Source organism: Colletotrichum tamarilloi, assembly GCF_030869305.1.
Source record: "Colletotrichum tamarilloi strain Tom-12 chromosome Unknown Scaffold_14.1, whole genome shotgun sequence".
Lineage (NCBI taxonomy): Eukaryota > Fungi > Ascomycota > Sordariomycetes > Glomerellales > Glomerellaceae > Colletotrichum > Colletotrichum tamarilloi.
In genome coordinates, this window is record NW_026849397.1 from 393,158 (window position 1) to 419,656 (window position 26,499).

The 26,499-nt window shown below is 54.4% G+C and overlaps 8 protein-coding genes across 8 annotated transcripts; 3 read left to right on the forward strand and 5 right to left on the reverse strand.

Annotated features, from left to right (window-relative positions):
• Window positions 1-1,464: 1,464 nt before the first annotated feature.
• On the forward strand, window positions 1,465-4,206 carry CTAM01_05531 (TBC domain-containing protein; the record flags this gene model as incomplete). The annotated part of the gene is made up of 1 exon (XM_060521561.1): window positions 1,465-4,206. The coding sequence occupies one exon, from the start codon at window positions 1,465-1,467 to the stop codon at window positions 4,204-4,206; it is 2,742 nt and encodes a 913-aa protein (XP_060383775.1).
• Window positions 4,207-5,034: 828 nt separating this feature from the next.
• CTAM01_05532 (ubiquitin-conjugating enzyme) lies at window positions 5,035-6,087 on the reverse strand (the record flags this gene model as incomplete). The annotated part of the gene is made up of 4 exons (XM_060521562.1): window positions 5,035-5,505; window positions 5,592-5,758; window positions 5,838-5,989; window positions 6,077-6,087. The coding sequence occupies 4 exons, from the start codon at window positions 6,085-6,087 to the stop codon at window positions 5,035-5,037; spliced, it is 801 nt and encodes a 266-aa protein (XP_060383776.1).
• Window positions 6,088-8,449: 2,362 nt separating this feature from the next.
• CTAM01_05533 (uncharacterized protein) lies at window positions 8,450-9,223 on the forward strand (the record flags this gene model as incomplete). Its single annotated transcript, XM_060521563.1, has 2 exons — window positions 8,450-8,723; window positions 9,075-9,223. 2 exons carry the CDS (start codon window positions 8,450-8,452, stop codon window positions 9,221-9,223), a joined length of 423 nt encoding a protein of 140 aa, XP_060383777.1.
• A 626-nt stretch (window positions 9,224-9,849) lies between these two features.
• On the forward strand, window positions 9,850-12,161 carry CTAM01_05534 (breast cancer protein; the record flags this gene model as incomplete). Its single annotated transcript, XM_060521564.1, has 2 exons — window positions 9,850-11,789; window positions 11,852-12,161. The coding sequence occupies 2 exons, from the start codon at window positions 9,850-9,852 to the stop codon at window positions 12,159-12,161; spliced, it is 2,250 nt and encodes a 749-aa protein (XP_060383778.1).
• Window positions 12,162-12,424: 263 nt separating this feature from the next.
• CTAM01_05535 (sterol desaturase family protein) lies at window positions 12,425-13,732 on the reverse strand (the record flags this gene model as incomplete). The annotated part of the gene is made up of 1 exon (XM_060521565.1): window positions 12,425-13,732. One exon carries the CDS (start codon window positions 13,730-13,732, stop codon window positions 12,425-12,427), a length of 1,308 nt encoding a protein of 435 aa, XP_060383779.1.
• A 2,165-nt stretch (window positions 13,733-15,897) lies between these two features.
• CTAM01_05536 (uncharacterized protein) lies at window positions 15,898-18,573 on the reverse strand (the record flags this gene model as incomplete). Its single annotated transcript, XM_060521566.1, has 1 exon — window positions 15,898-18,573. The coding sequence occupies one exon, from the start codon at window positions 18,571-18,573 to the stop codon at window positions 15,898-15,900; it is 2,676 nt and encodes an 891-aa protein (XP_060383780.1).
• Window positions 18,574-21,780: 3,207 nt separating this feature from the next.
• CTAM01_05537 (uncharacterized protein) lies at window positions 21,781-21,873 on the reverse strand (the record flags this gene model as incomplete). The annotated part of the gene is made up of 1 exon (XM_060521567.1): window positions 21,781-21,873. The coding sequence occupies one exon, from the start codon at window positions 21,871-21,873 to the stop codon at window positions 21,781-21,783; it is 93 nt and encodes a 30-aa protein (XP_060383781.1).
• A 2,644-nt stretch (window positions 21,874-24,517) lies between these two features.
• On the reverse strand, window positions 24,518-25,465 carry CTAM01_05538 (uncharacterized protein; the record flags this gene model as incomplete). Its single annotated transcript, XM_060521568.1, has 1 exon — window positions 24,518-25,465. The coding sequence occupies one exon, from the start codon at window positions 25,463-25,465 to the stop codon at window positions 24,518-24,520; it is 948 nt and encodes a 315-aa protein (XP_060383782.1).
• Window positions 25,466-26,499: the final 1,034 nt, after the last annotated feature.

Consider the following 26,499-nt stretch of genomic DNA (forward strand, 5'->3'; position numbering starts at 1 on the left):
CTGGGACTTCGGTTTGTCTTGCACTTTCTTTCCTGTCTACTTCTCTTCAAGGTGCCAAGCAGAGCACCACAAACTTCCCATTCGTTCCATCGCTCGGCCATTCTCGACCGTATTTCAACCTACTCGCACTTTGACTGCACGATACTGAGACGATCCGTCTGTCAAAGAGTAACCAATCACCAACCGTTTCCGATACCCGACCGCCGTTCTTTCTTTGCTTCTACCTCGTGGCAGCGTCGCCCAAAATCTGACGCACGAGTCAATCGCCCTTTCGTCTCCGAGACACTTCAGACTTGGCGCCGCCACGAATGCCCAACTCGCCCTGATACTTTCAGTGCCACCAAAACAAAAAGAAGGAGACCAACGCCTTGCACAATTGGGGACTGGAACCCTTGAGGGATCCCGTCATCGTTTCTCGACCTTCGACAAGTCCTCTTTTGTTTTTTTTCTTTCTTGTTTTCATGTTCCCGTTCTGGGCTTGAACCAATGACGACGCCCCCGTCTGGGTCCAAACGCTCGCTTCAGTTTTAGCATCTTCATCTGCGACAACAGGCATCCGCCCCCAAAGGAGATTCAGGTCACCCCCAAAACACTTCCGCCAACCACCATCCTTTTGTCCAATCTAATCCAATATCTCTGGCCGACTGGGGACTTTCAGAGGAGCACTGGAGACCTGCCACAACACCACAATACTACCCAGCGTGCCAGCCTACCGCACCACCCGGATCGGATACCGCTCCCTTGCTTTCTCCTCACTTTGCCGACCACGGCGAAAGACGACGACAATCTACTACATCTGCAATTAATCCGTCTGTACCTGCCTGAGCGCCTTGTCGCCGGCTCTCTGCATCTGTTGTTTCGCAACTCCCGGCCTGCTACCTCCCAGCTCAAACGTCGCCCATTGACTCAGCCGTTGGTCGATCTCTGACGTCCAACTTCACCCCTTACATCCAGCCCCCAGTTTGCATGCGCATGCGCATGAACTGTACTCAGGGTGTCACCTCGTCTCCTACGCCCTGTGACGCTGGAAACCTGCCATTCCTTGCTTGACTCGTCCCGATAGTCACCCTTTTTTCTGCACCACATTCGCACCGACCGTTCTTCATCCCGCCATATCCCGGCTACCAGCAGCGATCAACCACTGGAACCAGCCCCGCCCGACCAATACCCGTCGCGACTTGCTGAGACTATTCAAAGAGGGTTGCTGCCAAACGCAAGGTTTATGCATGTGCCGCAATGCTATCGTCAGGAACGCTTTTGACTGCCCTACCACAATCAACTTGCAAAACCATTACAGATACTTGACTTTGCTATCGTAACACCAGTTACAATCAACTACGTCTTTGCCGACAAAGAGACCCGCAAAGGAACACCGTCACTTGCAGTCTCAACGCGTTCTCTGCGAATCCAATTGCTCGAGTAAGACTTGCTGCTGCCATATAACGGCCCGGGGAGTCAGCCACGATGACCCTCATGGCCATGGCAGCGGACTCTGGCCATCCCGACGCCCAGATCACCCCCGGAGCCATGGCGGATCAGGACCCTACCGTCCAGCGCCAGAATAGCATGAAGCATCGCCAATTCGGTATTTATGCTTCAAGGCGGACCCATCCGAAACCCATCTCAACTTCTGACGTTCCAGAGCGTCCCAACTCCGACTTCCCAGCAGCCTACCCACCACATGCACATCCCTTGCCCACGTCCCCTCCTCGCTGGGACTCGCTCGCCAATAACTCGAGCAATTTTGGGATGCAACAAAACTCGACGAAACCCCAGTCGCAGCCTCAATCCCCTCGACGTCCTACCTATGATTCCGCCCAGCACTACCCCTCCTCCCCTACGTTCCCCTCGCTGGCACCGAGGCCGGGTCATGACCTTGACGACGACTTGAGCGCCGACGAATGGACAAGCAGAGCCGCTCGCTCGATCAGATCCCCGATCCCGTACGACGAAGACGACCGTTCCTCGATCGACACCATGCAGGTCGACAACTTCTCTCGCCCGAGAAGGCCGAGCATCAAGCAACCGATACAAGACTCATACCGACCTCGGGCCACCTACTCTCCTTCAGAGCCGCGTTCTGACCCCAATCCGCACCATCAAGCATGGCCGCGGCCACGGGGTCAGTCCGGATCATCTGCAAGGTCGGCCTCGACGTTTGCCTCGATTCCAGCATCGGGAGGTGACCTCTATGAACCTCGCGCCCCCTCTCGTCTACGAAGTGCCCCGCCTCCGTCAGGCCTCACCCGTCCTCCAATGGCCTACGGTCGTGTCGACAGCTCGAGCTCTGGCCTATCTACATATGCCAGGGAGGCACCATGGATGAGTGGTGAAGACGAGATGAGATCGAGTTACAGATCTCAGATGACTGCGTCCAGTGCACAGGGAACGTACGTGACGGAAAGAAGCAGTGTTCTCACCAAGAATAGCTCGATTCCATCGCTGTACGCTAACGGGGAGGAACTTAGTGTCGACGACGTTATGGGGATGTACGAAAAGGGCTTCCGAGATGACTCGAGCCCCGAAGACCACGACGACGACGACGTGCGTCCCGTTCCGGCGGCGGAGATCAACAGGCGGAACACGAGAATGTTGGAGGCTCTGAGTCAACCATTGACCGCACCCGCCGCCACCTCATTGACTGTCCCGGCTTCGGACACAATTGTTCGCGAATCGACCGAGATGTTCAGGGTATCCGAATACCCAGCATCTTTGCCAAAGGAGCTCGGCTTGACGGACTATGATCGAAACGACGATAACAAAGATACTAATGAGAAGCGAGACTCTGCGAAGTCTCTCCAGGCCGACACACCAGCTACGCCACCGCAGCTGAACAGCCCATCAACCTCTTCTGGGCGAACGGCCGTAGATCTCGAGCCGGTCGAGATCGAGGACCCAGGCGCACGAGACCGATATGGCTTCAAGAAGGCCAACCAACACATCACCAGGAAACAGTATGATGCCTGGGACAAGGGTTACTCTGACTACCTCGACCGACGGCGCAAGAAATGGACTACGTTCATGAAGGAAAGTGGACTGATGACGAACCAACCTGAACGATTCCCTCCCCATAGTGCGAAGGCGAAACGTTTTGTGCGGAAAGGCATTCCGCCGGAGTGGAGAGGTGCTGCCTGGTTTTACTACGCAGGAGGCCCCGCCATTTTGGCAAAACATTCAGGTCTATACGATACTCTCCTGCAGAAGAAGGCTAAAGACATCGATGTCGAGGCTATTGAGCGAGATCTTCACCGGACATTCCCGGACAACGTCAAGTTCAAGCCTGCAAGCATGGCGTCGAAGCCAAACACGGAACCAACTCGGGACATTCAGTCAACGGACGACTCCGAGAGCGATGCCAAGAATGAGCCTGTGATTATCACTTCCCTGAGACGGGTCCTGCACGCATTTGCTATTTACAACCCACGCATCGGATACTGCCAAAGTCTCAACTTCCTCGCTGGCCTGCTCCTTCTGTTCATGGACTCGGAAGAAAAGGCCTTCTGGCTGTTGAATGTCATCACTCGCCTATACTTACCCGGCACCCACGAGATGAGCCTCGAAGGCTCCAAGGTGGACCTTGGTGTCTTGATGAATGCCATTAGGGAGTCCATGCCTGCTGTCTGGGCCAAGATTGGCGACGATATGGAAGGGGATCCGAACGCAGCGAGGCCGGCAAAGCCAGTGAAAAAGCCGAGGGTCAGACGAAAGAACCAACCCAGCATCTCGTCCAACCGTCTCCCCCCCATCACACTTTGCATGACGGCGTGGTTTATGAGCTGTTTCATTGGTACCCTGCCTATTGAGAGCACATTGCGTGTATGGGACGTCATCTTTTACGAAGGCTCCAAGACTCTTTTCCGCATCGCCTTGGCTATCTTCAAGCTTGGAGAAAACGAGGTTCGATCTGTCGCGGATCCCATGGAGATGTTTTCCGTGATCCAGGCCATGCCTCGCAAGCTGCTGGACGCCAATGCACTAATGGAGGCTTGTTTCAAGCGCCGCAACGGTTTTGGGCACATCAGCCAAGATACAATCGATACGCAGCGGGAAGAAAGGCGCGTAAAAGTCCAGACGGAGCATCAAAGAGCCGCCACGTACGCAGGCGCTGTGGACAGCGCCAACGCTACGGAAGCCGAAGGCGAGGTCCGTAGGAAAGGCACCATTTTTGGACGTAGGAGGCTGGGCAGATCAGCAGAGGTATCGTGAGCCCGCCACAGAGGAGGAACAAAAGTTGCATGCATGCATTAAGCCACGGCGTTTGAGGGAATATTTGCATTTCGAGGGTAATGACTACATGGCATGCGGCACCATTGGGAAGCGAAAACGGATATCATTCTAGAAGAGGGCGGCGCGGTTACGCCCCTAGCATATTGGATTTTTGGTTCGGCATAGAACATATGTGGAGGAAGTGCCCGAACGGGTGAAGAACAGTCTCACCAAGTTGTAGATATGATGTCTGTTAGCATCACACAATGCTCAAGCCTTTTCTTTGTGCCCCTTGATTCCTGCGAGTCTTCATGATTGGTGCTACTCGTTTCTCTACAAAGCTGTTATGAGCACCGCTTTGAGTGTTCAGATGATCACAATGCCATTATGCCAATTCCAGGAGGTAATGATGAGTGATTTGATTCAGCGTCCTGTAACAATCTAATATGAACGCCGTCCTAGATAAAGTGCACAATATGGGACAGTCCAGACTACCGATCCACGCAATGGACCGGCTGTTGGCTGCCAAAGCTCTGCTATTGCCCTCTGAAAGTCTAGAGGCTATTCCAAATCCATGAGAAAAGCATGGAACAACTTGAAATCCCATCTCCCCAACGCCGGTAATGCTCACTGTCTGGACCGACCAACGCCGCCGTTTTTCATATTCTTTGCTTGAATCACTCGAACAAAATGATTGGGATCCCCAGGAACTTCGATATTCTCTGTAGAGCTCTTGTAGTGTTCTGGTCGTGCTTACGTCCTCTTCTGCCCCGCCGTGGCTGAGAAGACACTACGCACATCGTGCTATACCTGGCCATGATGCTCGCTTCATTTGGCAGGCGCTTCAGAGGCGGCAAAGCTAGCCGGGCCCTTTGCGTAGCGCGTGACGTACTGCTTTGCATTCTTCTCAAACTCGGGGCGGTTATTCTTGAACTCGTCGGCGATGCGGGCCTCGAGGGGGTCGTCGGGCAGGGGTTCAACGAGGAGGGAGCGGACGGCCTCGAGGACGGCGGCGAGCTTGGTGGCGGGCTTCCAGTTTTCGGATTTGAGCATGCCGAGGCAGATGTTGCCGTTGGCGTCGTTTGTGATGTTGGGATGGTAGATGCGGGTGGCGAACTTGACGACGGGGGCCTTGAAGGGGTAGTCCTTAGGGAGGTCGACGAGGACGGCAAAGGTGCCGCCTGCGTAGGGGGTGTTTTCGGGGCCGGTGAGGGAGACGTGCCAGGCGTGGAGGTCGGAGTCGCGGGCGAGGGTGATTGTCATGCCCGTGGGAGGGGTCGTGGTGACTTCGGTTAGTTCCTGCGCGTGTGGTTTCGGGGGTTAGTCAAGGATGGTGGTGGTTTGTAGGGGAGGATTTGGGGGTTGCGGGAGGGAGTTTGGCATACCTTGGCGATGCGCTTGCTCGACATGATGGGCGATGTTGCGTGTTGGTTGTGTATTCTGGAGTGTTGATGCTGGGACTGAGTTTGGGTAGGTGATCGGTGAGCTTTGCCGAGTGGGAACCGGGAACCCTCAAGGTTGTAAGCTCTCGAAAAATAGCTGGATGGTGGGGCTTTGGAGGGTGGAAGAGCTGTCGACTGATGATGTTTGGGAGGAGAACTATCCTGTTAGATTTTCAGGCAGTTCCGCACGTCGGATACTGGTAGCAGAAATGGCAGACAGAGTGTCGAGGTTGGTGATGATGTTGGCGACGATGTCGTTTCCAGATTGGCAGTGGTGTTCTGCTTCGGGGTGGAAAAGTACGTACCTAGTCAGCTTGGTGTCTCGGCCGATGGCGGGGTAGCTGCCTCAGAGGCGTGGTGGGGTGAGGTCAGAGGCAGCCAGGCCGGAGCGTCGCAGTGCCAAGGGCGGTTCTTCTTACCTTCCTTACCTTACACTCATTATGAGCCCAGCCCAAGGTAAGGTAGTGACGCAGCGGGGTAAAGACTCACACGGCGCCACTATTCAACTGAGGCATCAGGGAATCGAGATTCATACAGGTACCGGAGACTTGAGAAAAGCAGAGCCTATCCATCAATGGCCAACGATCCTTCATACTCCTGTTCTTCAGCCTGCTTTATGGGCTTACTATTCAAGTGGTTGTCTAATGGGCCAATCTCAGTGATATAGAGACAAAATACTTACTAACAATATTGTGACAAGCAATTGACTTGTGCGAGCAGACAGCACTCTCAGCCATGAGATGCCTCGAGTTCAACCCTTTTTGTGTTCATTCCATTACTGAAATCGATTATCTAGTTCATCTTTCATCTCATCGGGGTGTCAAGATCTCGCTTCAAGTGAATTACAGCTTTTTGTACCTCTAGATTCAGAGTTGCACACATGGACTACTTGCATTAAGATGGAATATCGTAGTGACGATGATACTCTCTGGACTGGTGACCCTTTTATACCACGCTTTATTATACACGCAACAGGTCCTTTCCAGCCTCTAATGCAATGGCTTTTCAACCTCTGAGGACCAGCGAAGGTTGTCACTGCAGCAATACCAGAAGCAGACGCTGAGACTGAGTCGGAGCTTGGGCCTTTCCTCTAACACTGGTCAACAAATCCCACTCAGATGGTAAACAAAGACGAAGCGAGATGTTGGTGTTACCTAGAGTTAATGTAGAAGGCCTGTCGACTTTCTAAAGATCGTTCGCCTTCTCACTCTACGGAGGATGCCTATACCTCTACTTATGGCTATCACCTTTTCCTCCCACGTTACCTCTTGGCAGCAGCTGCCTGTGTTCCTCATCCATATTGAGGGGACTGAGCACGCGAGCCCACTACTGTGTGGGTCGCGCGGCTTGCTTGCGAGGCACCGACGCGGCCGAGGACCAAGGGACAAAACGAGCCGGGCACGTTATGCATATCCTGAAGGGGGAAATTGCTTACCATCTCAGATCTTTGCATCGGGACGGATGTATGGGGAGTTGAGATGAAGGAAACTTCCGTCAGTCGACGCTCAATGATGCCGTAGATAGAACTTTACTATCTTACAAGTGTCACGGACGTTTTCTATTCATCGTTCTCTCAACTAGGTCATCCGGTTGAGAACACCATTGCCATTCCATCTGTACAAGTAAAGGACATGGCAAACCTTGGGCATGTGACTTTCTGACATGTTTCCCCTATTCTAGTTAACCAGCCATGCTGTGCATGCTGACCAGACGGTCGGAGAAGGACCAAGGAAAACGCCGCCAGCTTCTGCCTGCAATGCAAGATGCAGTAGCGGATGATCTCTTGGCTAGGGTACCTTGGGTCCGCACCTTGGGCGTTGCCCAGGCCCTAGGCTGCTTAGCAATGGCGTCTCCCGGCGTTGATTCGAGTTGAGTCTCGGAGACTTTGAATCATCACTTCCCGCGCGCGAGTGCCAGAGGGATCAGTCCAGACTAGCTCATATGCATCGTCAAGGCTTCCCGGCTGCTTCTCACTGTGCCTATGTCCAGCTTTCACTGACCGGAAAAAAATTATTCACCGTACGACATAGGCAAGTTCATTCTCGTGTGAGGATGCGAAAATTATTCAACAAACAGTATAATGAAAGTGGCTGATGAGGACCGGAGCGGAGGGAGTAAAGGCACGCGCCCCCGATGTAACTCGGGGATTGCTAGCAGCCGAACGACCCGATAACCCCGGGGCCATCACCCACTGACCGCAGTGTTGGATTAGTGACAATCAATGAGCTATCCAACTATCTATCCGTGGATATCTTGGGGCCGATGGATCAAGGACACACCAAAGTGCGAATGCGGATGCGGAAGCGGCAGGCTCAGCCACCACTCAAAGGCACGGAATACGACGCTACTTCTGCACAGGTCGTAACTTTCTTCTTCTGCTCACCCTCTCAAGCGAGTCCAGTCTCTCTTCTGGTTCTCACTAGCGGGTCTTCCCTGGTAAAGTGGCCCTGAAGCTGTGGAGGAAAGCTGTGTGATTCATCACTCAACCCTCTTGTGAAGGAGCCCTACCTATCTCACCAATGGGGGGGATCAGAAGAATTGGCCGCTTTTCCCAGGCCCGATGCTTGAAAGACCGGCCAATTTCTCCGTCCCTGCTTGCTCACCTAGAGCTTTTTCCAAAGAGCTCACCACAACTTCCGTATGGGTACGTTCGTGAATTGGAGCTGCGCCTCTCTTTAAGAGAATAAATACTCCGGCCGATGGAGCCGGATCTGCCTACAGCAACGCCTTACAGGTTCTCTCTAGAGTCGTCTCTGTACCCATAGACTCAATGTATACACAAACCAACATACATCCACACAATGCTCACGAGCACCGGCACCATCCTATCCCATCCTATCCAGCAACACCCCCGTCCCAATTCTCGACCGGTGGACTCGCCGGCGCATGAACGAATAACCCTTAGCTCCAGCTCTAGGAACCCATCCGAGCCCATTCTCTCAACCTCCCTCCCCCGCGCCCCGCGCCACCTGGATCAAAGGTACAACTGCTTTAAGGCCCGGTCACCCCTCTCCGACCTCACCTCTTCATGCCCTGGAGCCGCGGATACGTGTATTTGGCAGTTCTTCGTAAATTGTACGGTAACGCGCAACGCTCACCGCATATACTACACCCACTTTGTCAAAGCACCCCTGGCCCATCTCACTCTTGCCTGTCAATGACGGTCGTTGCGAACTCTTGGCCCAACTGACGCCGCTTCTGTATTACTGAAGGTAATGACCTTTGCGTACTGTTCACCGGTTCAGTACGTGCACCCCTGACCTGTTCAACAACTGAGATGCGCTCTCACTCGCCGCTCACCTAAGCCTTTTTCATGCATGTACTCGACCATGCCTTGCCGTGGCTTGGCTTATTTGTTCCCTTTTCTTACCTCATGCTGTTGTTGTTAAGCCAGCCTTTCTAACTTTCTCACCTTATCGTCAGCAGTCACGTCAACGTCGTCACCAGCAAGAGCTCGTCCTCCAGCCTTGCCTTTACCCCATGATACCGAGGACATCCGGACATCTCTTCTGATCCTAAGAGCTCTCGTCTTCCACAAGCAAGAGATCCACCAGCAGCACAAGCTCACCGAGTGACTGAGCACGCGCTCTCGACCGCTTTCGGCTCTCACTTCTCCATCTCAGTTTTTAGCTTCCCACGTCTTTGTCTCCATCTCTATCCTCGCCGAACAGCGCCATTTATCGAGCACCCTTGCGTCCGTTTTTTATTCCCAGCCAGCTCCGGGTTGCCACCAAAAAAAAAAATAGGGACGAAATCGAAGCTTCCACCAGAGAGCTCCAGACTGGTACACTCGCACTCACAGACACCCACAAGCACACAAAACAAAGCCAACTCACCCACTCACTCACACGAGGCGGCCAAACCAGGCAAAAGACGTCATCCCCTTCGCCAATCGGCATTCCAGATTCGGACTCTGTCGACCCGTGTTTGTTTCAGCGCCCAAAGTCCGCCGCTGGGGATCCACGGCCCTTTTTGCCTGCCGCGAGCTTCTCTCACTCTCACTCTCACACTCTGTCAGCGACTCGCCGGAGCAGTTCCGGTTTCTAGTCATCCCCGTCGACTTCCCGAGGTCCCGACTCAGTGACAACCCAAGCAGCCCGTCTCGTGAATATTTGTTCTTCTTGTAGTTGGGCCACGTTGCATTCTGCCCGTAGGAAATACACACGCACTCACTCTTGGCCCTTCTCATCACGCTTTCAGTATGAGTAGACTGGGCTCGTGGTTCCGCTCGGCGGGCAAGGTAAGCAGCAATGCGAGCCCGGCCGCGTCGTCAGTCAACCTCTCCTCCAAGGAGCTTTCCGCCAAGGAAATGGCCGATATCGAAGAGGCTATGGTAGCCGCCGCCTTCATCATGAACGACGACATTGACGGCGCCGAGGAACGTCTGCGCAAGGGCGACTCGGCCTTCCACCAGCTGGGCCTGGCCATGACGACGTTCCTCCGCTCCGTGCTCGGGTTCGAAAAGGAGGTCATGAACGAGGCCTCAAAACGGCTGGCCGACACGGAAGCTAAAGCATGGGCGGATTACAAAAAGGCAGAACGGGACGCCACGAGCAGTCGGATCTACGCGCCGGGCACCGAGTTCCTGCTCATCCATGCCGAGTCGCAGCTCATGGCGGCCGTCGTGGCCGTGTTGCACGAGAGTCTGACGGAAGCTCTGAAGGGGTTCTATAAGCTCCGCAAGGCGTTTGTCACCCTTGACAGCATCATGATGCAGGAGGCCAAGGCGCTGGAAAAGGACAAGAACAAGGCTGACCCGCCGCCGCTGCGGCAACGGATGAGCGAGGAGAAGATGCCCGGTAGCTTTGACGACGAGGAGTTTGCCGACCTGGAGCGCAAGTCCGATAGCGACATTGAGTTTGTAGACGCCAACGAGGTCTCCAAATCGGGAGCGGTCACCCCGGCGGAGAAGAAGGTGAACGGCGCAGCGACGTTGGAGGCACCGGCACAGGATCTGGCCGCGCTCAGTCTTGACTCCGGCACATCAACACCCTCAGGCGATGCCAAGCTTGCCCCTCTCCAGGTATCCTCGCAAATGGCCGACGACTCGGACACCGACTCTGGCGTCTTCTCGAACCCCGTCGACGCATTCATCCACAGCGGTGCAAACATGTGCTTCGGCATGCTGCTCTTCATGCTCAGTATGGTCCCGCCTGCCTTCTCTCGCCTACTGTACGTTGTCGGCTTCCGGGGCGACCGCGAGCGCGGCGTGCGCATGCTCTGGAAGAGCACCCAGTTCGATAACCTAAACGGCGCCGTGTCCGGTCTGATCCTCCTGGGCTACTACAACGGGCTGCTGGGCCAGGCGGACATCACGCCCGCGGAACGGGACTTTGACGCAAACGCCGAGATGGTCGGGTACCCCGCGCAAAAGTGCGAGGCCCTCCTCGCCTCCATGCGGACGCGGTACCCCGACTCCCGCCTCTGGCGCGTGGAGGAAGCCCGCGTCCTGGCGCAGCAGCGCAACCTCGCCGACGCCATCAAACTTCTCACGACAGGCCAGGAGTCCAAGATGCGTCAGGTCACGGCCCTTAACGCCTTTGAGCTCGCTCTGGCGGCCATGTCACATCAGTACTGGGAGCTCATGCAGAAGACGTTCCTCCGCTGCCTCGAGCTCAACGACTGGAGCCACACGCTGTACTACTACATGGCTGGGTGCGCCGAGCTGGAACTGTACCGTGACGCCTTCCACGCCGAGAAGAAGGACGAGGACGAGATGCGCCGCCGCAAGAAGAAGGCCGAGGAGCTGTTCCGCAAGGCGCCGACGACGGCAGGACGGAAGAAGTTTATGGCGCGCCAGCTGCCTTTTGATACCTTCATCACGCGCAAGATTCAAAAGTGGGAGGAGCGCGCAAAGGAGTTCAAGGTCGATCTGGCGGATGCCGTCTGCGTCAGCCCCGCGCAGGAAATGGTCAGCTTGTGGAATGGTACAAAGAGGATGAACGACGAGGAGCTGCATATGTCAATCAAGAGCCTGGGGTGGGAGCGGTGTACTCTGCCGGCCGAGGCCCTGGAGAAGGTCAAGAAGACGCCCGACGAGGCTTCCATCCGGTCGATTTGCCTTGCGGCTATCTACAGGACCCTGGGACGCTTCGAGGACGCGAGGACAATTCTGCAGACGGAAGTACTCAACGCAGACAGGTACGTTGGATGGTCACCTTTGAGAAGGGATACTTGCAAGACTGATACTAACGACATGACAGAGCGGCATTCAAGGGCCCGACAAAGGACGAGTATCCCCTGCCGACAGCCCACTACGAGATGGCCGCCGTGGCCTGGTTCGAGTGCTGCCAACCCGAGAAGCGTCAGGCCGCGGTAGACGAGCCCACAGACGCCGAGGGTCAGGTCAAGGCGGTGGCTGACTACCGCAAGAAGAAGATGAACGAGTGCCAGGAGTGGCTCGACAAGGTCGTCGCGTGGGAGGCGTTTGTGTTTGATGCCAGGTTGGGCATGCGTGTGCAGGCGGCGCTGGAGACGCTCAAGTGGTTCAAGAAGAAGAACAACTGGGCATAGAAGGGTGGTAGGCAGCATTCTGATTCACTGGATTTGCTTTACACATATACAGGAGCCGGCCTTTGGGCGCATTGGATCAGGGACCTGGCGGACTGGAACACACGGTTTGGTGTAGACTTCGTCGGTATATATATAAGATACTTAGACGTGTTTGGCGATTTTGGGGGGGTATCCTCGAAACAGATAAGAAGCAAATGCATTTAACGCACAGCAAAGCCATTCAAACTCACAAGAAAAGAAATAAGAAACTAGTAAAATCCTCCTTAGTTGCTCTTCTTACCCTTGCGTCCGCGGCCCTTCTTCAACTCCTGGATGCCACCTTGCACGAATCCAACACCATTGTTGGCCGCCCTCTCACTTCGCTCTTTGATTCGGTGCTTCTCTGCCTCGGCTTTCATATCATCAATCACGTCCTGCCCCTCGCTCGTGCCATGAGCCCAGTCCAACACGCCCCAAGCACCAAAGTTTCCGTCCCCTTGCCCCGCATAGTGAATCGCTGTCCGACGCGTGATCCCGCCCATGACGATACCCGGAACGACGCTGTACCCAGACATAGCCATGGTCTCCTCGATGGTACAGAACCCAACGAACAGGAAGTAAGTCAACAGATGGGGACGAAGAACCACGGCCGGTACGAAGATGGGAACGATGCGGTGGAGCAGGAACGGGATCGGGTGGTCGGCGAAGAGCATCAGCGAGAACGGCGGCGCGGCGCGAGCATGGGCGTACGAAGCATGAAGCTTGCCTACACGCGTAGAAGTGAGGCGTCTGCCGCGGGAATGTAAGATGCGCGTGTGGATGTAGTATGTCAGAACCTCGCGCGCGACGATGAGGAAGGCGACGTGCTTCAGGAGCTGGAACGGCAGCGGCAGGGCCGAGGATGCGCGGAAGAGGGGCTCGTGGAAGTAGGATGCGTACGCCAGGCTTGTGGCCCCCTCGAGAGCGGCGGATAGGGCAAGGTTGAAGAGGGCGAGGGCGAGGGTCTTGAGGAGGGTTGGGCCATGGGTTGGCGGGAGGGCTGCGGCGCCGGCTGTCTTTATTGACTCGGAGAGGGAGGGGAGGAGGGTGTCGAAAAGGAGGAAGGCGAGGGAGGGGATGAGCCAGAGGATGAGGCGGATGGCAACGGCGCCGAGAAGCTGGATCTTGAGGGGACCGTGGGAGAGGATGAGGGTTGTCCAGGTCATGTAGAAGAAGAGGAGGTTGAGCGAGGTCGTCCAGGAGGTTATGGAGGGGGCTAGGAAGTAGGAGACTATTGGGAGGGAGAGTAGGATGTCCATGGCGTTGAGTGTGACGGATGAGGTGAGCTGTTGTTGTGAGATGAGATGAGTTTGGCTGTGGACAGGTGTAAGTGAAGTGAGAGCCGGATGAGTGAGTCCGACCGAGGGGAACGAACCCAACGTCTTTGATGAAGATGTCAGTCTCAAGATTGAGAACAACGATAGACTCTGCGACTCGGTAAAGAACTCATGACTCTGGTGATAGAGCTGCGCTGTTGGATGGGAGGGCGCGTCGTAAATAGCAGCAGCAGCATCATCCAGGCGCACGTTGGCAGCCATGACGTAGCGCCGCATGGGTGTGTCGGTTTTTGCGTCCCACCATGAACTAGCGCCAGAGCTGCATCAAACAGGGTATCTTGAGATGAGTGAGACCTGAGAGTGTTTCTCCGAACGTTGAAACCTAGGTTATCAATCAAACGTCAAGCACACCGTAGAGGAAGGAGGCTGTTTCCCTAAACGTCCATGGCCGGACTGCATTCCGACCTCATCGCGGACTGCTTGACCCCACTTTGCTCCGTCGTACCGGCCCGGAGCTGGTCTTGGAGAATCATGGCCCGAGAGGTTGCTTTAAGACGGTCCGTCTTGATCATACATATCGCAGGGTCGACGTTCTGCCTTCTTTTGCTCCTCGACCTGCACAAAACTTACCCTGACTATTCGGTCCACAAATTGGTCAGTGATAGACAATCTTCTAGAGTTCATTAGATTTCAGCTGTAATCGCTCTCTTAGGTCCCGCCCTCTCCAGTATTATCTCCAGTATTAGTCCTCGCTGTCTGCGGGGTTTTTTTTTTTTTGCTGCCCTGGATTTTACCAGGGGGGCTGATGGGAATAGACAGGACAAGGAGCAAAGAGTTCAAGGCCAGGCCGGCAGAAGGGGGTGTATTGTCTAAGAGTAACTCTATTTGAGGAAGGGTCCAACACAACTCTAAATAGTCTAGAGCATAGCAGGATGTCATCTCTCCATCATTTTCTTATCCTGATACCTCTGGCCTTGTAAAAGGTGACATCTCTCACTTGAAGTTGGCCAAGTTGATTTCCTCAGGTCGGCCAGCAACGGCATAACACAAACAGAGCAATCAGAGAGTATGAGAACTGGAAAAAAAGCTAGGTAGGCCCAGTGGGTCCTTACTCAAGCGCAAAAGGGCAAAAAAAACCATACAGATACCCCCAAAACTACCAAAAAACCATCGACGAAGACAAGATTCGAACTTGCGCGACCGAAGCCATGTGCTACAACGCTCTGAAAACACAGAGCTAATTCGAGGCACACCCATTAACCACTCTGGCACTTCGCCTGATTTGATGACAATGACGCGTCTTGTTGTGGACTAAGTTGGGCTGGCAGAGGTTCTGTGGATATGCGGGTGGATATTGGGGCGGGTGGGCTTGCGTGCGCATGTCTTGGATCGAGATCCGCACTGGGACTCAGCCGCAGATAAGATTGACATCAGTGAAGCGGGAAGCGGCATTATGAAATTGTTGTGGCTGTTGTGCAACTTACATGGAAGTTGCTATGCTATGAGAGGGTTGTCTTGTGTATTTGGTTCTCATTACCTTACTTTGTCAACTTTCCGCTCATCTATCTATATACTTCAAATGAAACCTAGACAACTGAAAGGGTAGGGGAGGGACAAGACAAAGGTGGGGTATGGTATTCCACGTATATGGCGACAGACTATGTTTTTCACCAAGTTTCCGTCCCTCTGAAAGATTGACTGCTGTGCGCATGTGTCTGAGAGACTTTTTTTCTCATCCCATGCTGGTGGGCCGTAGCAGGTGAGCTATCATCTGAGATGCCTTTACTACATGTTCAATTATGTATGCAGTCATTGTAAGATCCAAACGAGTAACGACACTGGATGGTTTGTGAGGGTTCTCCAAAGGCAATGAAACCTTGACGACTTCAAGGCAACAAGGTAGTCGGTCTAGCACTCATAAAAGGAAAAGAGCCACAAGAAAGTCGTCAGACATTGCCAAAAGACAGCAATTTTCACAAAGGAGATCGTATTAACACATTACTCGGTGTTTGTCCGCAGCTGCTGTGCGGTAAAACAAGCCGATGCTGTACTACTGCTGTATACTATGGAGCGATGCTCTTTAACAAGGGCCGCTTCATTAAATAACCCTGCCGGCCTTAGTGTCTTTTCCCTTACGGCTTCAGAACCCCTTCGAAGCTCGTCCCCAGGACTCCCAATCAACCAACCAGCCCGCCCTAAGCCTGCAGACGCGCTCGACGCCAATGCCACACAAAAAGGTATCCAACCACGCATCGTACATAGGCCGCCTGAGAATAATTACAAAACTCCCCCCTACGTAGGTATTGGATATAAATCAGAGGTGTATGTCAAATCATCAATGGTTCAAGGTCATTCAAGTGTCCAAGGTAGAAAGAAAGAAAGAAAGAAGAAAAATGTGACCGTAAAATGGGGGAATCCCTGACCTCAACATCGAGGTCCCCTTACCGCGTACCAGTTCTCCGGCCGCGGTCGTCCTTTTTGGAAGTGGCTCGCAGCCAGTCGTCCCACTCTTTGCTAATCTCCATGAGCACCGCGCCCATGACACCAGCGCTCGCCATCAAGCCGTGGCCTTCGCCTTCGAGAACGCGCACCTCGCAGCGCTTCATCGTCTTGCCAAGCCATTTGACATTGTCAACAGGCACACGGGTGTCACGGCTGCCGTGGTGTATAACGACAGGCCGTGTGATATCAACGTACCGGAAACCAATCGTATGCCTGCGTTCCAGGCAGACCAGTAGGTCGACGGCGGGGTTAGCTCCTGTTGTGGCCAGCTCCCAAATGGCGTGCGTCAATCTCGTGTCGTAGATTGTCTGACGTTCTTTATCCATCAACGCATCCGACGCAGCAGCAATGACCTGTGCATCGGCATCGTAGTGCCCTTGCGCTGATGCCGTGCCGGTTGGCCTGATTCTATCCATGGTCTCTGTGGCGGGCAGCGTGGGTCTGCCAGACAGGTCGTCACCCGTGCTGTTGCGATCAAAATTCAAGCCAAGGTTTTCCTTGTCGAGGTGGGGTGTCGTGTCCCGCTTGCTCCCATGCGTCGCCGGGGTGTCCCGGCCAGTGGTCGCGGTGGATTTACGCTTGCTGCGTCTAGGGTTCTTGGGCAGCGAGCTGGTGATGGAGCTACTCGTCGCAGACATGAACGAGCTGTTGGCAGCCTTCAAGAAAGTCGTCGGGAGCGCTCGCAGGATGCGCTGCGAAGTAGGAATCGCGTTGGTTGGTGGTAACGCCTGCGACGTGCCAAAAACGTTCATCTGTGACGGCGGGATCCAGGGCGCGAGCAAATGGATCTTGCCCCGAATGTGTTGGGGCATTCGGAGAGCAGTAGCCAGCGCATAAATGGCGCCGGCAGAGTGGGCGAGAATCGAAAATTTGGTAATCTTCAGCGCCTGACAAATGGCATAAACGTCGTCGGGCCAGCTGAGCGGCGTCGCGGTTCCATCGGCGTACGACTCGCTATCGCCCACGCCAGGTCTGTCGGGTGTAATGAGGCGAAGCTTCAGCGTCAACGCGAGCTCGTCGTAAAAGGCCGTGATATATCTCGTCAATCCCATCCCCACACAGCAAAACACAGCCGAGCCATCTGCATCTCCCACCTCGGAGAAGGAAATCACACGCCCGGTCTGCGGGTGTCGGATCTTTTGTGACAGGCGAGGAGAACACAGATACGACTCGACGGCGTCGTCAATCGAGTCTGCACTGCGGGGACGCTCATACCCTGCTGGCATGCTGTTGCGTGGATCGGGCGAGGCTGCCGAGTTGCGTGAGCTCGCCTGCGACTCATCTCCCTTGGGACTCAGCGGCTGAGATAGCCGCTTAAGCCTGGAGCTACTGCGCTTCATCTTAATGGCTTCACCTGCGTCTGGGGCCTCGCGTGTTGATTTGCGCCTACTATTCCGGTCGGCGATCTGCTCATCCCGACGACGACCTTGAGCGACAGCGGGGAACGGTGCACTATCCTCCACGTCCTCTTCTTCAAATAACGGTCTCGTTGATAGAAAGTTCTCGGTATGCCTGGATTCGAAGAATGGGCGGCTGAAAGACCTTCCGGATGCGTCGGCCGATGCTCTAGCGAGGTCGTTTTCGGAAGCGTGGCGAGACAAGTGTTTCCGCCTCGGTGCCTCCCTTGAAGAGGTCTGTTCCTCTCCTTCAAATATTATTTCGTTGGTGCTATTGGCGCTTTCTCTCTTTGATCTAGAGGATCTCGTAGAGGATCTCTTTGCATTCGCTCCCGTCTTGAAGAGAGACGAGTCTCGCGCGGGTATCGTTCTAGGGCTGGTGGTGGTTTCGGGGCCTGGGCTCGCCATTTCGTGGTGTTTGCGGGCGCTTCCACGGGTGGGAGAGTCTGGTGTGGAGGTAGGTTCTTCGCTGATGGGCGTCTCGGCTAGGAAGGGATCGGGTCGTAGGGAGGCTCCGGTGAAGCTGCTGGAACTGCGGTCGCCAATACTCGCGCGCTTCTTCTCTTCCTTTTCTCGTAGTCGCTCCTTGGAACTCATGTACATCAATCCCCTGTGACTTCTGCCCTGCTTCTTACCCCAACTGTCAAATGAGCGCTGTCTCTTGAGCTCTGGGGTGGGCGCAGAGCCACGTTCTACAGAAAGATTGCCTATGCTCTGCGCATCATCCCGTGACCCAAGTGAGCCTTTGGAAGAGGGTCTCGAAGAACTTCGCAAGAGGGACTTGAGGCCACCGGATCCGTCGCGGGCGGGTGAGGACTTGGGGGCGGTCAAGGGCGAGAATCCGGAGGGTGGTTTGGCGGTTCGAATAACGGGGGCGGATGCGGCGATCTCGTCGAGTGGCAGGTCTTCTTTCCGGAGTTGTTCGAGGGAGGGCTGGTGAAAGGCGCCGTAGTCGACTCCAAAGCTGCCTTGGCGAGGGGTTGCGGGAACTGAGAGGCTCGGGGTGCTGCGCTCAAAGTGTTGATCGGCGGGCTTGGTTATGACGGCAAAGCTGGTGATGAGAGAAGAGATGACCTCGGGAGAGCTGGGAATAGCATCGGCGTGGCGCGACGGAGGAGGTGGTGGAAGAGAGCGGTTCCGCGGTTGAGGCTCAGGGGTTTGAAGATTCCGGTAGCGCTGGGGGATAGGGGGGATTGAGTTTGGATCGTAGTCGTCCATGGCGACGCAGGGAGAAAGAAAGAGGTTACGGGTAGTCGACGGACCACGCCAGACCAGACCAAAGTGCCCGAACCAGACCAGCAGACCACGCGAGCGCAGGACGACACGGAACCGGCCTCAGGATCCAGGAGAGGGCACGGAACAGTTGCTGGACTGACTGCTGCGAAGGGCGGGCGGTCGGGGCGGCGTGCGTGTGGTGGGCAGCAGGTAGAAAGGCTGCAGTGTGCAGTGTGCAGCGTGCAGTATGCAGTACCGTTCCAGAAGCAGAGTCGTACAGCAAGAGTACTCTGTACGTACAAACAACCCAACGGGTGGTGAGATGGGATGAGAAGAGGGTCCGGGTGGCAGCTGCAACTGCGACTGCGACGGTGACTGTGACAGACCCAGCAGGAACAATGGAAACGGTGAACTAGGGCGGCCGCGAGCCCCCCTTACCGTGCGTCGATCGGGATCCGGGCTGCACCACGGCCCACGAGTGTCGGCGGATTGGCGAGGAAAGGGATAGGATCTCACTCTGGGTCGGGTGTAGAGAAAGGCCCGGAAAGGGTCGCGTCTTTTCGCTAGTACTGAACACTGGCGGCGAGAACGAGAACGTGACCAGCAGACGTTGGCGCAGGTACACGGAGTCGGTAAGGTCGACAAGCCTGGCGTGCCTGGCAAGGTATGGTGGTTTGGTACGGCTACGGGACCGCAGACGCACGAGGAAAGGCGCGGGCGACCAACTGCGAGTGGTGGATAGAGCCAGGGAGACTCTGGAGCGTCCGGTGTCCAGAACCAGCGAGGTCGGCGTCTGTGTTCATGCAGGATGACCAGCAGCGGTCGCGAGGTAGCTGTCAGGTACTGGCGGCGTACTGCATGTAGTGTGAAGGAAAGCCAAAAAGGTATGGATCTGGCGTCTTGGTACGAGTACGTTGATGCGGGCAGCGGTGGCTGCAGCTGCAGACAGGGTGAAGCGGAGCGCGTTCGGGATAGCGTCTCTGGTTTTCTTGCGGATTGTCTCGTCTTGTCTCGATTCTCGCGTTGATCGACCGAGGCGAGGAGATCAAGAGAAGGGGGCCGTGCTCGAAGTTTTCTGGGTTGTCTTCTAATTATGATTGCGGCTTTGCGGCCTTGCCCTCAAAACTATGGTTATGCCCCTGGAATTGTTAAAATTCACTTTTTGTCCGCCCCTTGCGCTCGATCAGATGAGATTGAGAAGAGAGATGGTGGGTGGGTGTTGTTGGACGTGTGATTGGCAGTGGTGCGTGGGTTGGAATTGGGCGGAATGATTGACACAGTCCGACTCCAGATCGATTAATTGGTTGCTCCGAGTGACGACAATGTATGGTTGACAGGCAATACTCTTAATTCTGGGCGTTGATCTCTCTGCCCTTGGCTAGATCGGGGATGGAGGAAGGATTTAGTCGATAAGGGGGGGTCAGGCAGAAAAATTGAGAGCAAGCCGAGAGAAAAGGGAAAGGCGATGGAAGCGCGGAAGACGTGGGTAGCCAAAAGTCAGGCTCAGTCAGATTGATCCAGTTGCCCAGCGTCGCATTGACAGGTGAAAGAAAGGAAAGCGGCGGCGGCGGCGGCCCAAAGACAAACCCAAAGGGCGTTCAATCTTGAAAATGCGAGATGTATCCGTAGGTATTCGTATTCCGTAAGGTAGCCCAAGCCAAGGCAGCAAGTCAGAAAGTATGTGTCAATGGGAAAATGACGGACAGTCGGACAAAAGTGTATGACCTGAATTATTGATTGCGCTCCCTCATCTCACCGGAAGGTAATATTGGGTGATCTGTCGAATAAGGTGGTGGTTGTGACTGAACATGGCGCAACGGCCGTATTATTAGCTCCAGAATGGTATTATTGACCCCCAAGCCCCCCCCCCCCCCCTTCTGCTGGGGAATGCGTCTCTCTTTTCGCAGTGTGCATTAAATCGTCTTGCGTGGTGCGGCGTCACCACTGGGATGGCTGCGCAATGCCGATTGCACATCAGACAAGATAGCAGGGACGCAAGGGCGAATCATGTTCCGTCTGGCATGCTGCGTACGCAGGACGAAGGAGTCGAAGAACGCTGCTACCCAGGGGAATGGTACTGGATAAGACTGGATGAAAACGAGACGAGGGAGGGATGAGTGCCGTATGACGATGGGCGTCCAACTTTGGCTTGCTCCTCGCCTGCACCCACTCTCAACTGCGTATTCGAAGGAACTGACGATGACAAGGGCAACGAGGGTGAGATGGGTAAATTAAATTGGAAGATGAACGGAAGGAAAAGAAGATTCGCTCATCCACAGACCTGTACGAATAAGCCCGCTGCCCAATGCTGAGATGCAGTGGAAGGTGTATCTTGCTGCAGTGGAAGTGCGATGGAAGGCTCCTGCCTGTGTCTGAAGTCGACCCCTCCAGGTGCAAATCTCGGTCCAGGCGCACGGGACCGAAAGAGTGGGGTAAATGACAGGGGCCGCCCGGGGCCAAAATTCGTGAGGAAGGAACGGGGGGTCACCAGTGACGATAGCTTCAGAGTCCCGTCGCAACTGCCCTGCCTTGCGGGATAGGTACGTCGTCCTTCGTCACAATGGGAGGAAGGATTTTCCATAAATTTGATACTTGTCACACTTATCAGCTTGAAACAGTCCAGTCAACTCAATCCCTCCTTCCTCTGCAAACAAATACCTAAACAAAAACAAGAAAGAGTAACTGCTAAACGGTAAACCACGTGTTATGGGCAAGCTGCAAAAGCTCAAAAAAAAAAAAAAAAAAAAGGGTTCAATTTTACCCCTGGCCCAAAGCTCCGGCAATTGACCAATCCCAACTGCAGTCTTTCAGCCCCCGCTTTTCCGGCCCGGTGCGGATACCAACAAGGGCCCTGTCCACTCGGTGGGAACAAGGGACGGGAATTCCATCCGAGGAATTGCAATACAGAGAAGCTCGCAGCATCCAATTACTCAAGCCAAGAAGACAAAACCAGAACGCAAACAAAAACGAAAGCGGCGGAAGAACGCGGGGTCGGACGCATAACGCTGAAATCGCTAACAATAGAGAAGCTTTTCTTTCCCGGCAAACGTTCCGGGGTGCTCAGCTCCCGAAAGTCTTGACGGACTTGAGACGAGCTGAGCAAACCTACGCCAAGGACTAGGAGATAAATGGCAAACTTACCCCTCGTGTTTTACCACTGCTGCCAAAGTGGCTCTCTCAGTGGCGAGTTCGGTCAATACGCTACTAAAGCTAGGTTCGATTAAATGTCGTTGGGTCGAACGAGCGCCGGGGCAGCACAGGTCGTTCTCGAAGGGTTCGAAATGCGTAATGAAGAATGAACATTCAGGTAAACTCCAAGTCAAGCCCAACACCACAACATCCAGACGGGCGAAAGCAACTATATATCCCACGCCTCACCGGACCCTGCCGTGCCTACCCAGCATGCGAGGGGTTACACACGATCTCCCTCCGAGTCTCGGTTCTGGTGCAGCGCCCGCCCGTCCCTGATTAACCTGTCTCTCATTTAGTCAGTCTGCGTCACATCACACTTTGCTGCACCGATGGCACGCTGGCAAGGCCCCAAAGCCTAACGCAGTCGCCGCCCGAGTCCCGCGGTCTCATTGTGTCGTGCAGATTGACTAGTTTCGCGCCTGACGTCGTTTCCCACCCGCAAATTGTCTCATCGGCCAATGTTTATAGTTTGGAAGGGACTCGGGGACCTAGTGTATGAGAAAAGATTGCGCAAAAGGGAAATCGGGATCTGCAGAGGACGCGCTCCATCTTGCTAATGACTTGTATACTTCCTACAACATCTGTAGTGACATTCTCCCATCTCTACGCGACATCTGCAAACAGACTTGTCTAAAATGTTCCAAAGAAACAGAAACGTGGTAGTCGGAGCAGCCTCACTCAAGTGCCGAACTTTGGGGGTTCATATCCATCACACGGGCCACAGAGCCGAGTCGGCGCCTCGATAACCAAGAGGCAGGTTACATCTGTACCACAGCTCCCAGGCACCGCCGCGCCAGAGGAGACGAACGTGTAACATCACGCCGGCGACGTCGCACGTTACTCGGGTCGCTTGGGTAGCGAGTGGTACTTACCACCACGAACGAGCGCAGATGTCTGTGCCTCGTGGCGAGACAAAACAACAAAAACAACAACAACAATATTGACGCGGCGAAAGAGCTGAGAAACGATCATAATGTTAAATCAAAAGTGTGCTTACGTGCGAATACTCCTTGATTATGCAGATAGTTGCAGTCGTGTTTTATGTCTCGCTACATTGTCGAATGGGGATCGGCGCTCGTTTGAGGTTCTTGTCTCTCTTGGAAAAGCAAGTAAATGGGCTGATGGCCACTGTATGACTGCTTTTTCTCATGTTGTCTCTGGTCGCCTGACGATCGTTGAGGCAACTTGAACCTATGATCGAAACTTCTGGAAAGTGTGCGGATCGTCAGAGGAATCATGGCATTCGTGACTGGTCAACTGCAATTTGATAGAAACGCTGGCATCATAATGGTTACGAGGTGCTTGAAATTTTAACTGGGTATAGGCTCGTCAGTCACTTTACACGCGGGGGTATATATCAAGAGAGCCAATCGCACAGGGCACATAGTCACTTGGAAACATGCAAACAGTCACATAGATCAAGAGGAACAATTCATGAGGTGGCCGAAATTTCTCATTACCACGCCCTGACGAGGGCTCAAGCCAGGTCCAAGAGAACCAATCCACTAGGGACGATATCCCCAATCCGCCTAGGCTATATCGCAAAAGCAGGAACCAATGCAGAAAACCGCGTGAAAAAACAAGAGTTGCATCCTCCTAAAATTCCCAGAGACAAATGAGATCCGAAAGCATGTGGTGTGTTGAGTCGTTCAGTCTTGACATGCTTTGTTTGCTTGGGAGATTTTCCGTTTTTTTGGTTGTTGTTGAGTTGTTGATTTGGCAAGGCCAGAAGAGAAAGAGCGCAAAAGTCTGCTCCTTGTTGCGCTATTGAGAGATTGTACATGATCTTTTCCTCGGCCTGCCCTGGAGTCGGAGGCGGGCACATCCCGTACGTATCCTCAAGACATCCGTAATCTCAGAAAATGATGGAAAGAAGACAAAAAACACAATCTGTTATGGTAGCTGGCACCAAACTCATGTGCCCCGGTATGTCTAATACCGTAAACGCCCAAAATCCGTTGTTCCCGATGGAGAGATGAGAGTTGTTGTTGGAGTTGCGCCGTCCCCCGTAAATTGTCGTTCCCAAGTAAGCAGAGTAGTTGAAGAGTGGAACAAACTTGGTGCTGGGGTTGGTGTCTTTTTTTTTGTCGTTGTTTTGTGTTTTTGTGTAAAATCAAAAGGTAACAAGTCTCTTCTCCGTTTCGACTTCCTCCTTTTTTCGCTCTCTGATGAGCCGTTTGAGCCGTTCCCTTACCACCTACGAGTGAACGTGGAGTAGAGTACTAGAGCTCAGAAGGGGGTAGACGCCAGTGATTGGTAAAATGGGGAGAGAGAGAAACCGCCCGGGCCCGGTATATCCTGTATTTGGGGGAATCTTTGTTCCAGAAGATGCGGAAGAGAGAGTTGAAAGCAAGAAGAGCGGGAGGAGTGAATCTCGTTTGCGGGGGGGTATTAGTCCTCCTCGACTCCGGTAATCCACCAGAAAGGTTTATTCGGCCAACCTCGATGAGAAGTGGAGATGGGTTTTCAGAAAGAAAAGACAGCTCCCAAATGGTGAAGTTTCCAATCTGGTGTGGGAGAGAGGGGAGAAAGTGACGTGCCGGCATGAAAAGCAGACCTCCGTGGGATCGCGGTTCTCAGACAACCTCCTATCCTTGTGATGCAAATCCGGAAGGCAAAGGACCAAAATGACAAGAAAAATAACCGTGTTAAACGCCGTGACAGTACCATGATCGCTTTTGTACATGTGTTTTCTGGCTGTGTCTGGTCGAGAGTCAACTCAACCAACAAGACCAAAAAAGTCAACCGAAACCTCTCAGACGGTCTTGGGTGTTCGCGCGTTGCTGTGGTCGATAACGTCGTCGAGGTGGTTGCACATGGCCACGAACAGGTCAAAGAAGAGCTTGCTACCGCCGCGCTCCATCTCGGCTTGCATGGTTCCACTCCTCTTGAATGTCTTGCGACATCTGATGATCAGAGCGAGGTAGTGAGCGCGCAGCCGGGAGTCCGAGTCGGGGGTGTGGGCGTAGGCGTACTGGGCGGAGCGCAGGATGGTGCCGATATCAATACCGGACTGGAGACCCTGCTTGCGCAGAGCCAGGCGCTTGAGCTCCTCGAGCCCGTACCGCTCCGCAGCGCAGTAGATGACGGTGTCGCGGAGGATGTGTTGCCCGCAGCCCGAGACAAAGATTGTTGCCTCACTCGCGGTGGTACCGGTGGTTGTCGATGTGGGAGTGGAGGGAACGGCGGCTGCGCGGCCGCCTCGGGGGGTGTTTTCGGGGTTGGGGGAAGTTTGGGGAGTTCCTCTGACGGCGTCCTCGAGCTCCCAAGAGTTGCGGTGCCTGTTGTGGACGAGGCGGGGGTAGTAGTCACCCTTGTAGAGGTACTCGAGGACGGAGGAGAAGATCTCGGGTTCTTCGTCGGGGAGGGATATTCTCTTGCTCTGCGACTCGAAGAACTGGCCTCGACAGGCGGCCTCGAAGAAGGGCGACTGGAAGAGGACGTCCTCGTGAGCAGCAAACAGTCGACCCTCGCGTCCCACGGTCAAGGTGACGATGGGTGAAGGGGCCACGGACTTGCCCGTCTTGGTCGGCAGCGGCGCGGGGGCGGCTGGTGGGGCCATGGCGGGCTTCTCGTTGACGGACTGCTGCATTTTCGATAGCTTCTGGTGATCCCGGATCGAGCTTGACTTCTTCAGCCTGGACGTCTTGTCGACACGGACGTTGGGGTCTTGCGACCTGAAGGTACGCTTGAACAGCGACATGACGGTTGTGATTTGCTAAGAGAGAGCGGGCGTTGTAGGCCCGAAGAAGTCGTTGTTGTTGCTGATGCTGATGATGTTGCCGATGTTGTTGTTCTGATTAAGGAATGACAACTCGAATGGGGAACGATAGAGTAAAGACTAGGGAAGCTGAGACGATGGAGAGCGCGTTGCCTAGGGACCTTATATGTCTTTGTCTATGGGATGAGAAGACTTGTAGAGAGCGACGAAATGAGCGAATAGAGGAGAAGGAGGAATGACGAAGTTGGAGGGGTGTTCGGATTGGAGGGGGGAGGGGGGGATAGAGCGAGAGAGAGAAGAGAGTGAGAGAAGTGAGGGACGAGTGACACACAAAAAGATTGACTAGGGGTCCGGGGTGAGAGATGCCTCCTATGGAAAGGGAATTCAGTAACGAACGGCCCAAGGAGGTATTCCCAACTTGCAACTTTGCGACCCTTTTTTGGTTGTGGTTGAGGGGGGGGGGGGGGGGGAGGGGGAGAACAAGAGGGAAGAGGGGTAGATTGCGGAGGGGGGGCTTTCATATTTATACCATCACGTTAAGTTGGTGATGTTCTTAGGCTGGATCTTTTCTTTGGCAGGGTATCATTGGCTGGCGTATTCCCAACCGCCGCATTTCTGGGTGGCGGCGGGAGGTGTGTTGCGTAGTGCGAGCCGCGTGTTTGATAGGACGAACACCAAGCACACCCGTCCCTACTGCCAGTTCCAAGTGATCGCTGGCAAGTACTCGCAAGCACCATCTCCACGCCAGAAGGTACTTGATGTTCAGCAGGCAGGGTAAACAACTGGCGCGCGTTGCTGACGCTTGGGGGGGAAACCTGGAACTGGTGCAAAGAGCTGAACGGCCATGAACGCTGTTGGGGCACATTGCCAGCTGCGGACCGGGCAGACATGGACAGCCCAGGCAGCATCTCAGCCTAACCACGACCAAAATGGAACGTCGGGGATGTTAGTGACTTCACCCGCGGTACTTGCCAACTGCCAGTCTGCCACTCAGCTTTCACCGTTGCAGACTGTTA